At 43.4% G+C, this 14,995-nt stretch overlaps 1 protein-coding gene across 1 annotated transcript in view; it reads left to right on the top strand.

Annotated features, from left to right (window-relative positions):
• Window positions 1–1,379: 1,379 nt before the first annotated feature.
• Window positions 1,380–14,995, top strand: part of HS6ST1 (heparan sulfate 6-O-sulfotransferase 1) — a gene marked incomplete at its 5' end in the record, with an annotated part of 193,764 nt that continues 180,148 nt past the window's right edge. The window contains one exon of the mRNA XM_082003798.1: window positions 1,380–1,900. Coding sequence (XP_081859924.1) covers window positions 1,380–1,900 — 521 coding nt within the window. The remainder of the gene's footprint in view (window positions 1,901–14,995) is intronic.

Genomic DNA, 14,995 nt, shown 5'->3' with positions numbered 1-14,995 from the left:
CGCCGGGCTGACAGACCAGCCGTGGGACCCTTGCAACTGCTGGAGAGGACTCTGCTTGGGTAAGGTGGTTCAGTCCCACTGCAAGCACACTGCTGGCCTCTGTAGGTCCTTATCGTACCTCTCCTCGCAGCAGCACCTCGATCTGCTGCCGCTTGCCCTACAGAAGACACTGCATACCTGGCCCTTCCTGGGTCTTCCAATGTTTTGCTTCATTTGTGAGATTACTGTATTGAGAACAAATTCTGCAGCCGTGACGCTGCTGGATGGAAGGCTGCCCGACAGCTGAGCAGAAAGCATTTCCTTGTGAAAGTTTTCTGTGAGTAACACCTCTGTTATTTTTGCCTCAACTTCACCTATTTTTATTTTGGAATTCGGTGGCTGATGGGGTGCCCAGGCACCTTTTCTGCTCACAGGCATCTACCTCCTCCTCGGTGTGACCAGAGCATTTTCCTGTTCCTTCCAGTTGCAACACTGCAGCTGAAGGCTTGTGGTGTCCCATGCGGCGGGAGCAGACACACGTGGGAAGAGCTACTCCCATTTCCATGCAAATTTTCCTGTTACTAATAATGGTTGTTTCAAAAAGGGAGTAGGAATCTAGCCCCCGGGGGGTGCCGAGGCTCCCCGTTCGGGGTGAATATGCGGGGAGTGGATAACGGCTGCCCCTGAAAGCGCTGAGCGCCCAGCGCTTCGGGCAGCCGCAGCCGCCTCGCAGCCCACCCGCGAGTGAGTTCGGCGGGGACCCGCGGAGCGCGGGCCAGCGGAGCGCTCCGGCGGCGCCCGCCGGCCCGGGCTGCGGGCGGGGCCTGCGACCTGCGCGGGCCCACCGCGCCGCCGCCGCCGCTCGGTGTGTGCCCGCCGCCGGGCGGGCGCGGGCGGCGGCGGCGCTGTGCATGCCGGGCGCGGGGCGGCGCGGGCAGGAAGCGCTCGCTCCCGGCCGAGCCGAGCCCGTGCGCAGCCGGCGGCGGGGGCGGGCGCTGCCGTGCCGGTGCCGCCGGGGCTGGGGCACGGCGCAGGCGGCGGCGGGATGGGGTTGGCTTCCTGAAGCGGCGGGGGGAGGGCGGGAGGGGGCTGGTTTTGCATCTTGGTCCCTCTCCGCCCCCCTCCTGCCCTTCTTTCCCAAGTTGGCCGCTCTGCCGCGGCGCCTGCGGAGCGGCTGGCTGCGGGCTGCCCCTGCCCCGCTCCCGGCGCTGCCCGCGGCGGGGCGGGCGGGGACAGCGAGGAGCCGAGGTAGCCCGGGGAGCGGCCCGCCGTCCCCCGGGGAGGCTCTGCTCCGAGGAGCGGTGGGGGGAGGCGGCTGGCACAGGCGCCGGGTTCCGCCGCCCACCCCCCGGCACCGCCGCCGTCTGCCCAGCGCTGGCAGCCCCGGGAGATGGTGACACATGAAGCGTGCGGGAAGGACCATGGTTGAGAGGACCAGCAAGTTCTTGCTGATCGTGGCCGTCTCGGTGTGCTTCATGCTTATCTTGTACCAGTATGTGGGGCCAGGGCTGAGCCTGGGTTCCCCCAGCGGCCGCTCCTACTCGGAGGAGCTGGACCTCTTCCCCACGCCGGACCCGCATTACGTGAAGAAGTACTACTTCCCTGTGCGGGAGCTGGAGCGGGAGCTCGCCTTCGACATGAAGGGGGAGGACGTGATCGTCTTCCTGCACATCCAGAAGACCGGCGGCACCACCTTCGGACGCCACCTGGTGCAAAATGTGAGGCTGGAGGTGCCCTGCGACTGCCGGCCCGGGCAGAAGAAGTGCACCTGCTACCGCCCCAACCGCCGGGAGACCTGGCTCTTCTCCCGCTTCTCCACGGGCTGGAGCTGCGGGCTACACGCCGACTGGACCGAGCTCACCAACTGCGTGCCCGGGGTGCTGGACCGCCGGGAGAGCGCCGCCGCCGCCAAGACGCCCAGGTACCGGCCGGCCGCCGTCTGCCCTTTCCTCGCCGCCCCTCGGGCTGCGCACCCCTCCGCCCGCCGAGCCCTTCCGCTGTGGAGCCCCCTCCCTGTGCGTTGCAGCATACTGCTACCGTGTCGTGTCCCAACCTGCCCTGAGTCTTTCCCTAGCCGGTTCACCTGTCCTCCCCTCCCGTCCTTCAGGCTGTGCCCTGCACCTTCTCTCTGCATTCCCAGGCAAACAGACTAGACTGCTCTTTCCCTCCCACGTACCTAGTACGCTGCACCCTCAGCCCCTGTTCTTCTGCGCTGGCAGCCTTAGTGGACCCCCTGGCAAGCCTAAGCATTTGTGCCACTTTCTCCCAAACGTTTAGTGTCTGTCTGGGACCTCGCTTGCCACCTTTCAGCACCCTAGTGTCAAGCTTGCCTTTGTCATCGGCTTTGCCCTAACCTGTGCAGCACCCTTTCTCCAGCTGAAATTATTCTTCAGTGCAGCTGAAGAGAGCACCACTCCACATGCTTACCCCCTTAGTCTGTCTGATAGTTTTTTGAACATTGCAGAAAACAGCCCTTAAAGACATTTTCATATGTTCCTTGCTGTTTATCTTGATGGTAGACCTGAGATGAAATCTTACAGGGAAGGGAGCTACCGTGTACATGGTCCTTGCGTCTCCCTCATCTGTGCACCGGGAGGGAGGGCGAGCCATCCTAAAGTACCCCTCCGTGCATCCCTGTTGAACACCCAGTGTATTTCTTTCCTCTTATGCCATTATTTCCCTACCTCACTCTTTTTATAAATGATAAGCTTCAGAGGAATTCTTTGTTTGAAGTATTCTGGTAAAGACAGTGGCTTATATAAAGATCTCCAAAGATTGTGTTCTTTTAGCTCACTATAGCTTTGTGTCTTTCATTTCAGGAGACACTTTTTTTAATTGAACACTATTTTTTAGCACCACGCACACTTTCCTTAACATATTACCGTTTTTATTGCAACGCTTTGTTGTAATATATATCTGTTTACCTTAAAGTTCCATTCTTAAAGGTGTCCAAGATCTTATGCTATCGTTTGCTTATGCCATATGCTATATTTATTTGTATATTGTTAATACCATACCTAATCCCTTTAGCGAAAAGTGGCCTTTAAGAAACTATGTTTTAGCATCAAAACTGTTTTTTCTCTGCGTTTTTTTGGAGGCGATTTTTAATAATTTTTCTTTCATTGGAGCTGTGTGCGATTGCCACGGTTCTTTATTGTCTCTGTCATGATTGCTGCTGTTTGCAACCCATTTCAGTGTTAGTCATCCAAGTACTACGCTCAGATTGCTGTCATGCTGCCTGACCCAGGAGCAGCAAACTGAAGTGTATATCGAAAGGGCTGACTATTTAGGTTTTCCTGTGGTCTCTTTATTAATAAGGTGCTTGAAAACACCTGTAAGTAAAATAGTCTCAGCCCATTTGGTTGCTGTTGAGATTGTAGTGAAGTGTTGGAAGGAAAAATGCACGAAGTTAAAACCTGATTTAAAAAAGAAACAAAAAATTACCCATTTTGTGAATCTTGGCTCTTGGCTAGCAAACCATTAACCTTATATAAAGACCTGTGTAGTTTTATGAATCGTTTCAGAGCCCTGTGTGCTTCCACTGGCAATTTTGTACTAAAATCTGTAATGTGTTCAGTATTTAACTGTCTCATTCTACTTAAACGTTGTTTTTTTGTGTAGGTACCTGAGAACAGGGCACTTAAGCTTGTGAAGTAGCAAAATTGAATTCCTTACTGCAGCTCATAGGAAGTTGAGAACCAGAAGGCTATTGCCTCATGTCAAATGCTTGCAAATAAGATTTTCTTTGCCATTTGTTTTGGAACATCAGGAACTATATGCTTCCATATGCTGCTTAACTGTCTTGATTTCTGGATGTGCAAGAAAATTAATTAATCTTGTCCCATTCCCTCATGTCTCTGCATATCCAGAAACAGTTCTGCTTAATGTAGTCTCTTTACTGTCATTAAATCTAAATTAGAACTTCGTTTTCAGCAGTGTAAGAACTATGATGGGGAAGTTTCAGATAATCTAAGGCTTATCGCTTTCGTCTGTTAAACAAAAACCAGAATTTACTGTTCATTGTATCCTGGGGATGGTTTTGATGCAATGAACGGCTGCTGGTTATTTTAATAATACTGTCCTAGGACACTACTGTGTTGTACTGCAGTCCAGTTCAGTAGGCTCCTTCTCCAAACTATTATTTATTTAATGTCTAAGAAAAATGGGAAGAGAGACAAGTAATGCTTGTTTAAAATAAAAAAAATTGGTGGATTTTCTCTGTAAGAAAAAGGATAGTCTTGTGTTATGTCCATTACACTAAGAGCAATATAACTTTATTTCTCCATTGTGAACATTGGATCTCTTGCGTGGAAACGGGACGTGTTTTTACATAAGGGATATGCTAGAGAGGCTACTGTTTTATAGTGGAACTGAACTATGTAAATGTCTATCTCTCTCTCCCAAAAGGAAAAAGAAAAAAAAAAAAAAGGAGCAGCAAACAACCATTCTGGTGGGTTCACTCAAATTCTAATATTATTCACTCTGGCTTTTGGAGTACAGTCTTCAAATTTAGCTTTTAAAGCTAATGTACTGGCCTCTGCATTTACTACTTAATGCAAAGTTTAAACCTTTGATCTTCCAACTATATGTTTATCCCCCAAAAGAAAACAGCTGACTTGTGATTACAAATAAATCTGCCTTCTAGTGAATGTTGGAAAGCATGAAGGTCATTCAGTATTGCCCACATGTACAACTCATGAGCTTAAAGCTGTTAACTTTGTAAGGAATGTGGTTTTATCACTGCACAGTGCCCTATTGCACTACATTCCATAACCTGTGCATGGTACATAAATTTACAATGCAATTTTTATTGTTCTGCTGTTCTGCGTTAGACTTAATGATTAGGAGCCCTAGATCGGCAAAGACTGCAGTTCTTTTAATCTTCTTTCTTTCTTTTGTGTTGATATAGTAAGCAGTTAGAGATAGGCTTTTTAGCTCTAAGGGTCAGCACTCTTTAAAAAAAAAAAAAACCACAAACAAACAAACACAACCACCAACAAACTACTGATTCTCATCCCCCTCCCACCCACACCCCACTAGTGACTTTACCTGTTTTGTATTCAAAAGACTTCTGGACAAGCACTTCTTGAAGCAAATGTTATGTTTTATACATAGCCAGTAAAAGAAAGGGAGTGATTTGTTTGCAGGCTGTAAAACTTGGGACTCCAAGGAACTCTGAAGCTGGCTATGTTTATCAGTTAAGTCACTTAGCTGCAGTCCTCTTCATGGCTTTAGTAGAGGGCAAATTCCAAGATTTTGGGAATGGAGGCCTATTCATTCCTTCTGGTCTTGGGCATAAATAACTTTTTTTTTTAAAAGCAGATAATACTAGGATGCATGCTTTGAGTCATCACGCTGATAATTTCAGAAAGCAGAGGCTAAGCAGTTTCTGTGAACTGCTCCCTTAAATTGGTCTCACACAAAACTGCAAGAGATCTAATCTCTTCAGTTGATTCTGAAAAAAAGCCAAATTTTTCTGTCAGCTCACTTCTTTAATTTGACTTCCAGAATTGGGGGGGGGAATCTATGAAGTGATCCACTAGTAACTTGTCTGTCTTCTCTAATAGAGGACTGAATGAAAGCACTTTGAGGTGTTGGAAAGGTTCCTTTGTTAGTCCCTGGAGGAAATGTGGATTCAGTGCCCTTTGAGCTGCATCCTTCTTCCATGTTCCCAACACAGGAGCAGAGCAAGTTGTTCTGAAGTTGTCCTTGTAGGACATTTCATGCGTGAGCTTGACTCTAATGTAATGTGCTGCAGGAACAATAAAGCAAATAAATTATGCTGAAGGAATTCTATGTGCTTCCTGTGCCACCTCTTCTCAAAAAAACAACAAACCCAAACAACCTAGGATTTGTGGCTATGCTGCTGGTTTCTTCTGTCTCATGAAAACAAGAGCATCTAAGCTGGCGTTTTCCCGAAGGCACATTGTTCACGTTAAGGCATATAGCTCCTTTAAAAATAATGTTTCGTGCCAGCTGCCTGTTGCTGTGGAGAACCCGTGTACTTGGTAGAGTGTTGGAAGGGCATTGCTGTCGCTGTGCTCCCCCAGCTCAAGTGCATGCTCTGCCTTCTGTTACCCTTTTTCAAGCACCAGGTAGATTTTTTTTTTTTTTTTAATGAGCCACCTCAAGACACTAGCTTAGCCTTGGCTTTGTGTATGTGTTTCTGTACTAGTCTGCCATAGAGGTTTGCTTTCTGAGTTCATCTATGAACAAAAAAAATTGACAAAAGTATTTCTTTGTGATTTTAAAAGCATGTGTACGCTTCCAATTTCAATATTCTTTCTAAAGATTTCATATGCTTTAGAAAAAAACCCTGGTAATCCACATACTTTTATGTAAGAAATCTATGTCAGGTTAGTAAAACCTGCTGTTAAACAGATCAGTCCAAGTTTTCGAATCTCTTGTGCTATTTAGAGCTTATGTTTGGGGTTGTGGTTTTGTTTTTTTTTTTTTTTAAAAAGAAACAATTAACAGGGCTCAGCAATTTGTTAGTTTGATTTTTCTCAAGTGTGAACTTTCACAGCTTCCAACCACGTATCTGTCCCTTTGCAGGGATCTGTTCTTGGTAAGATTTTTATTATATGTGTGCTTAGGAGTTGCAGAGAAACGTTGTCAAGAGACCAACTGTTTGAGAATGAAAGGATTTACCAAATAATTTTTATAATATTAGCACTTTTTAAAAGCTTAGGCTTCTCATTCTTTGCAGATCTGTGTGTGCTGGGGGTTGTGAAACACCTGTCTGCAGGGAGCAAGGGGCATTTTTTCCACTCACAAGTTCAACTCAGACTGGTTTCTCTTAAGGACTAGTGGAGAAGTATCAATATAAACCTATTTTCAGTAGCCTGATTCTTCTCTCAAATCCTTGGCATGTGGAATATTTTAAAGCCTGCTAGTCTGCTGTGAAACCTTTTGCATCCAGTTGTGCTCACCCATAAAGCCAGGTTGATCTTTCAGAGTCAAACAATTCTGAAGGGCCGGACAGTTTTGTAGTGAAAATCTTTATCTTTGACATAGTAACTAAAGGTAGCTGAAAATTGGAACTCTTCAAATAGCTGCCTTAAGTTTGAGGTACTGTATTTATCTGATCTTAAGACTTCTGGCTAGTATACCAGGTTTAATTACTCTTACTGTTTTTTTTCTTTTCTTGGCAAAGCAAAAGGATGTGTCCTTAGATATGTCCCTTGAGTGTATACTTACACTAACCTGGTTTTGCAAAACTATGACTGTTTTTTATTAATCTTTAAACAAAAGTTGCATCATAACATAGTACTTTTGTTTTTCTGCTTAGAAGTTTGCGAACATACTTTACCCAGACCTCAGATTTTGCCTTTTTGCTTTCATCCTTTCCCACTCTACAAATAAAAATGTGTACTGTTCTGAGTAAAACCTTTGATAATAACTTTTTTTAAAACCCAACAATTCAGAAATAATTACATTAAAAGAGCTGGCTTGAATTTTACTAATGACTGAACTGGATGCTTTGATAGTGTAAGGACAGTCTTCAAGGAATGGTCCACTGTAAATGCACAGCTGATGTATTCCACCACACTAGTGCATGCAAATTTTTTGAGGCTAATTACTTAGAGATCACAGTTTGTAACATTTTGTGTGAACCATCTTGGCCAAACTGATGCCATGCCCTGTTTTCAAGGCTCTGCTGAACCGTCCTGTTTTGTCAGTTTGAAATGCCAAATAGAGAGCCTGTACCCTGTCACTCATTGGGCAATTTTAGTGTGCATATATCTCTTCCAAATGTGATCGTGAGCAATGCAATCTTGTGAACTTTATGAGCATCTTAAAAGAAATCTGTGATTTAAGAAAGTCATTGTGATTTAAGAAAATTGGAGTTCAGTAGTCCTGTAGGGGCTTTAGGTGAAAATTAACACATGATCTGCAAGTATGTGAATTTGATGCCACCCGCTGCAGACTCACTTGGCGTCACTGGGTGCAGCATGCCTGGGTATGTGTGTTGAGGCCTCTTCCCTGCAGGAGAGTGGTGAAGGTCTTTAGCTGGATATTAGGATGTGAATTGGAAGCGGTCATATCACCTCTTAAGAAAGCAGTGCTACAGGAGATTATGTTATAACTTGGAGATTATTGCAATACTGCCTTCCCTCTGGGCCATCTGTTTCTTCTAGGAAGGGGGAAGAGATAAGCCTCCTCTTGTGGCCTCCTCCATTGATTTGCAGGGCTAGACTTAATGGGTTTGTTCAGTAGTCAGCAGAAGCTCTTGGCTGCCTGTTGTGGAAATTCATAGAATCTGGGAAGGGACCAACCAGTTTGGGTTGGAAGGGACCTTTAAAGGTAATCTAGTCCAACCCCCCTGCAGTGAGCAGAGACATCTTCAACTACAGCAGGTTGGTCAAAGCCCCATCCAACCTGACCTTGAATGTCTCTGGGGATGGAGCACCTACCACCTCTCTGGGCAACCTGTGCCAATGCTTCACCACCTTCATCATCAGGAAGATTTTTTAATATCTAGTCAAAATCTGCCCTCTTTCAGTTTAAAACCCTTACGCCTTGTCCTGTTGCTACAGGCCTTGCTAAAAAATCTGTCCCCATTTTTCTTATAGGCTCCTTTAAGTACTGGCAGGCTGCAATAAGGTCTCCCTGGAGCCTTCTCTTCTCTAGGCTGAACAACCCCAACTCTCTTACCAGAGGTGTTCCACCCCTTTGATTATTTTTGCGGCCTCCTCTGGACCTGCTCCCACAGGTCCATGTCTTTCCTGTGCTGAGGAGTGTAACCTGGAACCTGTTTCCTAGAAAATAATTCAGGATATGCAGGCCTGGAGTTATTTAAGAAAGCTTCTTTGTGTGTTTGTTTCATAGGTGGAATGGATGTGCCGTATCTGAGTCACTGGTACATAATGCCCATGCTTCCGGCTCTTACCAGAGTCCTAGATGACTCTTGCCAACATGTTCCTAACCCAAATGTAAGTCACAACAGCGACAAGCAGAGCCACAGAAGAATCATGATAAGAGATTAGTCAAAGGGGTTGTGGCTGTGGCTGTGGTATTCTAGTTACTTTGACTTGGAAGCAAAGAGTCACTGTACAGATAGAACACAACTGATTTTAAATTGTTAGGAATATCTGGCTTATTGAATGTATCATACACATTCTGAGTCTCCCTACTGTACATCCTGCTCTCTTTTACATGTTATAGCTTTTGTACATCTCAAAAAGTGCAAAAACAGTGTGGACAATTGCCTTCAGTCAGTCGAAGAACCAAGGTTGCTGCTTTGTGTCTCTTTCTTTTAAACTGCCAGTTATTTGGCATCAACTTTACCAAATTTGTGGTAATAATGCTTTAAATAGGCAATATTTTGTCAGTGAACACTTGGGCTTGTGCTTGCTTTAGAACACTGAAGTGGCATAGTCTAACTCCACAAAGCTCATCTTTGTTTATGCTTGTATTTCCACAAAGTACTAGAGCAGGGGAATTTTCCATTATCGACTGAAATTAAGCTTTGTCAAGCAAAGATGAAGCATGGTCTTTAATTCCTAGTCAAGATTTTTTTGATGGAGTCTTGCTTGATGTGGATGGCAGGGAATGATACTTAAAACATCAGAAGCAAACGTCTTCCTAAACAAAGATCTCAGTGGTAGTGTGTTTAGAGAGTATATGAAGCACAGGAGGCACACAGAGCTGAAGTAGTCCATTACAGTTTCTCTTGTTTCTGAAATGGTGGTTGACCTTAAAAGAAGAAAAAAATTCTCTACTCTTTCTAATGGAATTAAAGTAGAACTGGTGAGGAAAAAATAACGACTAGCATAGATTCAAGGCGACACAGTTCCTGTAATCGCTGTTTGATGTCTTTTTGTTCACCCTTCTATTTCAGTAAGAGTACTCTGCTGGAAATGCAGTCTGAGAATCTCTCTGAGGAGTCCTTTGGAGATTATTGCTACAAAGACACAAAGAGCCTTAAACACCTCTGTACTGTAGCATGTCAGGTTTCAGATCTGAAGAGGATGCTTCAGATAGTCTTGTGTGTTACTGCCAAAGGAGGAGCTATTTACCAGTGCACGGCTTCTGGAGCCTGAGATCTCTCATGACGGGAAAAAGTGTTTTCAGGAAAGGTCCATGCAAAGAGAGGTTGTCAAACAGAAAGCACATCATATACTTGGTGGGGTTTAGTTGTTTCCACTTGTATTAAATAGCATACATCCATTTTCATTTCTGTGCTTAGCCTCAGAAGTATGATATACTATACTGAATGCTGCTTCATCCCTACAAACTGCTGTGTAGAGCTAAGAATATGAAATACTCTGGGGCATCTCTGTACTGATGATGCATCCAGAAAGGATTAAAAAACTCCTGTTATCCACCTCGAACTGTAACCTGAATTTCTTAGAAATACTAATTATGTGGCTCTTTCACCTGTATATCTCAGAGCGCCTTACAAAGTATATAGTAAATAGCACCTGGTGTTAGATTCATTCACAACCTAAAACAACTCTTAAGTGGTCTGTCTTAAAGCTTCCTTTGAACATAAATCTCAGACTTACATGTTAATGTACAGACCTTTCCTGCCCAGTGACTTTGTCTCTTTTAGAACCAACTGGTTTTATAGCATGTTATTACCACTTTGCTCTGTGCTTCCCTTCCTTCCACCCTATTAATGGTAAATTCTACATAATAGCTCACCTATGTTTTTATAGAGGAAATATTTCACAATTTCCTGCCAATTTAAACAAGAAAACAGTGATTTGCAATTAACTTTTTATGGTCTGACTCTGCGTTTTGCTTCATAACTAATCTCCAGACTATTAAGCAGAGATCCTTTGATTACACCTCACTGCAGATTGAAATATTATAATTCCTTTTACAGAGCCTTTCTATGTGAGGGGGGTGACCTCTGAGCTTCCTGAGCTGCCTTTGCATTTTTGTTTTTAAAATATACCAAATTTCCTTTTTGGTTAATGTTAATCTTGAACTACAAGACCATTTAAGATTTTCTGGTCAAATAGCATTGCTTAGGTTTTCGAAATGCCTGGTGACTTTTCATTGTCTAATTTCAGATATGTTGAAAGGGGCCTGGTTTCTGGACAAGTGCTAAAGAAGTAAGTGCTGCTCTCTAAAAAGTCCTTCCACGTACTGGAGTTACTCTACGTTTTAACCTTAGTTCTTGTGTTAATTAGACATATACATGTATAAGATTACATGTGCTTACAGGGAAATATTCAGTAACTTTTGAAAGAAGATTTTGTGAAGATCATGTATTGTTCTTTCCTTTTTTATCTTAAACAGCTTAAAGAAAAAAGTTTTTTTCTTTATTTTTTTCCTCTCAGGTCTCTCAGAAAATTTAAATGTCCAAACAAATACTGTAAAATGGAATTGATTTTTTTTTGTTTAAACTAACAGCTCTTGTTGCCGTGACCCTCTTGCTCTCAGTAAAGATTTTAGTTATGATACCTGTGACCCTATATCAAAGCATTGGGAAAAAATCAATGCCTTGTAGCTAAGACAGCAGCAGCATGCTGACTCACCAGTTTCCTGACAGGTTTTGCTTTCCTAGTGGAGATGGGGAAAGAACAAGGAGCGCAAGAATCGCAGAGTATAATCATAATCAGTCAACCATCCCTTCTGTTAACATGCCTTAAATCATAAAAGACAGGATTACCTTCTCCTGCTCATTGCCTCTTTCTTGCCACCTGTACCTTTTTTTAGGTCTTTGCAAGAGAAAAGACAGATGTGACTTGGGTAGTTCTGCAAGGAGGAAAATTGAACAGATTTATCCTGGCTACTGAAGCAAGTACAGAGGGGTCATTTAGTTGAAAATCCCCATTAAGAGAAATACCTCACCCATTGTGTACTGTATAGGAAAGCCTGTACCTATGCGTAGGAGCCCTTTCAGATCATGAAGTGCCTTAGTATCTTTTCTAGAGGGACAAAACTGGAACTTCTTGTTCCAAGCATCTGAGTGGAGTTACCATCACTGATTATACTGTTTTATTTGGTGGTGTTATTTGCAACACATCCAGAATACATCATCTTGAGCTTTTTTTTTGCCCTGAAGTTTTCCTTAGATATATTTGACCTATTTCCATACACGTTTAAAAATTACAGCGTCTTTCTAGTGTGTACATAGCCTGACTACAATAGACCCTTAGACCTGGCCAAGGACTTCAACATTGATTTCACCATTATTGTGGTGAGGTCCTGTATTTTTAACAACCTGTTGTGGTTTAACCCCAGCCAGCAACTAAGCCCCACACTGCTGCTCGCTTGCTCCCCCCGATGGGATGGGGGAAAGAATCAGAAGAGTAAAAGTGAGAAAACCCGTGGGTTGGGATAAAGACAGTTTAATAGGGAAAGCAAAAGCCGTGCACACAAATGAGGCAAAACCAGGAATTAATTCACTACTTCCCATTGGCAGGCAAGTGTTCAGCCATCTCCAGGAAAGCAGGGCTCCATCACGCGTAACCATTACTGGGGAAGACAACTCCGTCACCCCAAATGTCCGCCCTTCCTTCTTCTTCTCCAGCTTTATGTGCTGAGCATGACATCATATGGTATGGAATGTCCCTTTGGGCAGTTGGGGTCAGCTCTCCCGGCTGTGTCCCCTCCCAGCTTCCTGTGCCTCCCCAGCCTCCTTGCTGGTGGGGTGGGGTGAGGAGCAGAAAAGACCTTGACTCTGTGTAAGCCCTGCTCAGCAGTAACTAAAACCTCCCTGTGTTAGCAACACTGATTCCAGCACAAATCCAAAACACAGCCCCGTGCTAGCTACTGTGAAGAAAATGAACTCTATCCCAGCCAAAACTGGAGCACAACCATATTGTATTACATGTATGAGGATTCCTACTTTTGCTACCGGTAGCTTTGATTTTGAGATGTAATTAATATTACACTAGAGACTAATGACTCAATATCGCTTTTCTTTATTCAAGCCGTTATTTGGGCACAGCATTTAATCCTGCTCTATGTCTTGTGCTTTGCACACAGGCTTTGTCTGAGCAGTGTGTTATTTCTTCATAGTATCTGAACAACATTTATTTTCCATTCCCTGAACTAACACTTTCCTCCAGGCTGGTATCTTCTTGTGCCTTGATTACTCCAATACTATCTTCCTGAACTTCATAAATTCAATCTTCCTCTTTCACTTTATAGATCTCTTACTGCCCAGCCCTTCTCACTCTCAGAAGTTACCAGAGGTAGGACTTGAACTCTGAATCAGCCACTAGTCCCCACTTCCATCACATCTTGAATTTTCAAGCAAATTCAGTCACACTTTCTAATATGCCCAGTCTGTTTATCAAGGGAGAAGTTTCCTGCGTTGAAATACAAAGTTCCTTAGTTGCTGTTCATGACTGAGAGCTCATAGACGTGTGCTGTTACACACACGATTAATGCTGTTGTTAATGGAAAAAGTTAGCATTGGTATTTTGCTTAGACATCCTCATGAGTGTTTGGTGCTGACGCAGGAGTTGAAATGCTAGGGTCCTGTTCTGTCATATGCTTAGTTTACTTGAAGGCTGTCTCATCTGTGCTTAGATGCCTGTGACTTGACTTGTCATCCTGTGTGGTGTGCAAGCCATGATCCGAGTATGGCATCCTCTATGCCAAGAAAATCCTACAATGTGTGCCAAACCATCTGATCACTTTGTGGGTGCTTCTAAAGTAATCACTTAATGAAGAAGTGAAATCCATTTTCTTAGAAAGGGAAAATGTGTTTAATAGGATGAATTACTCTTTGATTGCTTTATACTCTTGCAAGATGTCTTGTGCTTTGTTAAATTAGGGTAAGTCAGAAGAGGGGAAAATAATTTACTTAAACCTGTGCTTGTTTTTTGCCCCTCCCTGCCTTTTTACCCAAGGTTTCTTGAACTCTGATCACCTTCTTCTACCTTTCTTAGTAATGATGAGAATGTAGTCCATTTACCATTCACGTGCATTTAAGAGTTTCTGAAGCTGACTGGACTAGCAACTTGAGGCCTAACATGGCAGGAAGTAACAACAAAACAGTTCTGTGTTTTCTATATTTAATTTAGAGACTTCTTACGATCGAGTGGATGGTTGTACTCCAACACTGTGAACCCCATATATTCCAGAATAGGAAAAGAAAATCCAGGCATGTATTTCCAAATGCTGGTTGTGTCTTGAGATTTTTGTTTGGGGTTTCTTTTTGTTCTGATTCTTGAAGAGCCCCTTTTTTAATAGGTTGGAAATTTTAGGCTTACAAAACATAGCTACGCAAACATCAGAAACAACTGTTAATCTCAACAGTCAAAGTTAATACCGTCAATACACTTAAATCTTTTGAGGTATTACCCTCATAGAATGAGCCTTTTAACACTACTCAGAAAGAGTTGCTTTCATGACTTTTACAAAATGGTATGAAGCTGACACCTGTGTATGCAGTCAGTCATACGTAACACACACATGTATTACAGAAACTCAAAATTAGCTAATTACTATTTTGAGCATTTACACTTTAATAGCCAGTTACCATTTTTCAACCCTGAGTGTTCAGAAGTCAGTCAGGCTCCAAGCAGACAAGTGTGCTAGCAGTTTATATGAGAGTGTAATTTTCTTTTTTTCTTTTTTTCTTTTTTTAAGAAAATGCGAGCTCCAAATATTAAAACAAAAATCACCAAATTTATTTTTTTATTTTAAAAAATAACCCTGTCGTTGAATGTTTTTAGTAAGAGACGGCTAGCTATAGGTGATCTCTTACTTGTGACTTGGGTATGTCAAGAAGGAACAGAAAAACAGCTGCCACAATTCTATTGGTATGAACTCGGGTTTGGTCATGTGTCATGAGGACTGATGTGACACCCACCAAAAAGGGAGTATCAGGAAGTTGTTCAATGGCAGGAGGAGTTGTACTATACTTCTGGTAGTGAAAGGAGCATCTGAGGTTGGCGATAGAAGAAAAATGAGATAATCAGTCCATAAGTGAGGATGAAAAAAAAAAAGAAGAAACCCTGCATATCTTGTGTTGACTAGGGTTTTCAGGTATTGGATGGCTTGTTAGTTACCAATAAGGCTTTTTGTTAAATAACCATAAAGT

Source organism: Phaethon aethereus (assembly GCF_964289735.1).
Source record: "Phaethon aethereus genome assembly, chromosome: 9".
In the NCBI taxonomy this organism is placed as follows: Eukaryota; Metazoa; Chordata; class Aves; order Phaethontiformes; family Phaethontidae; genus Phaethon; species Phaethon aethereus.
The sequence above is the reverse complement of the archived record's forward strand: the minus strand, read 5'-3'. Positions and strand labels throughout refer to the sequence as shown.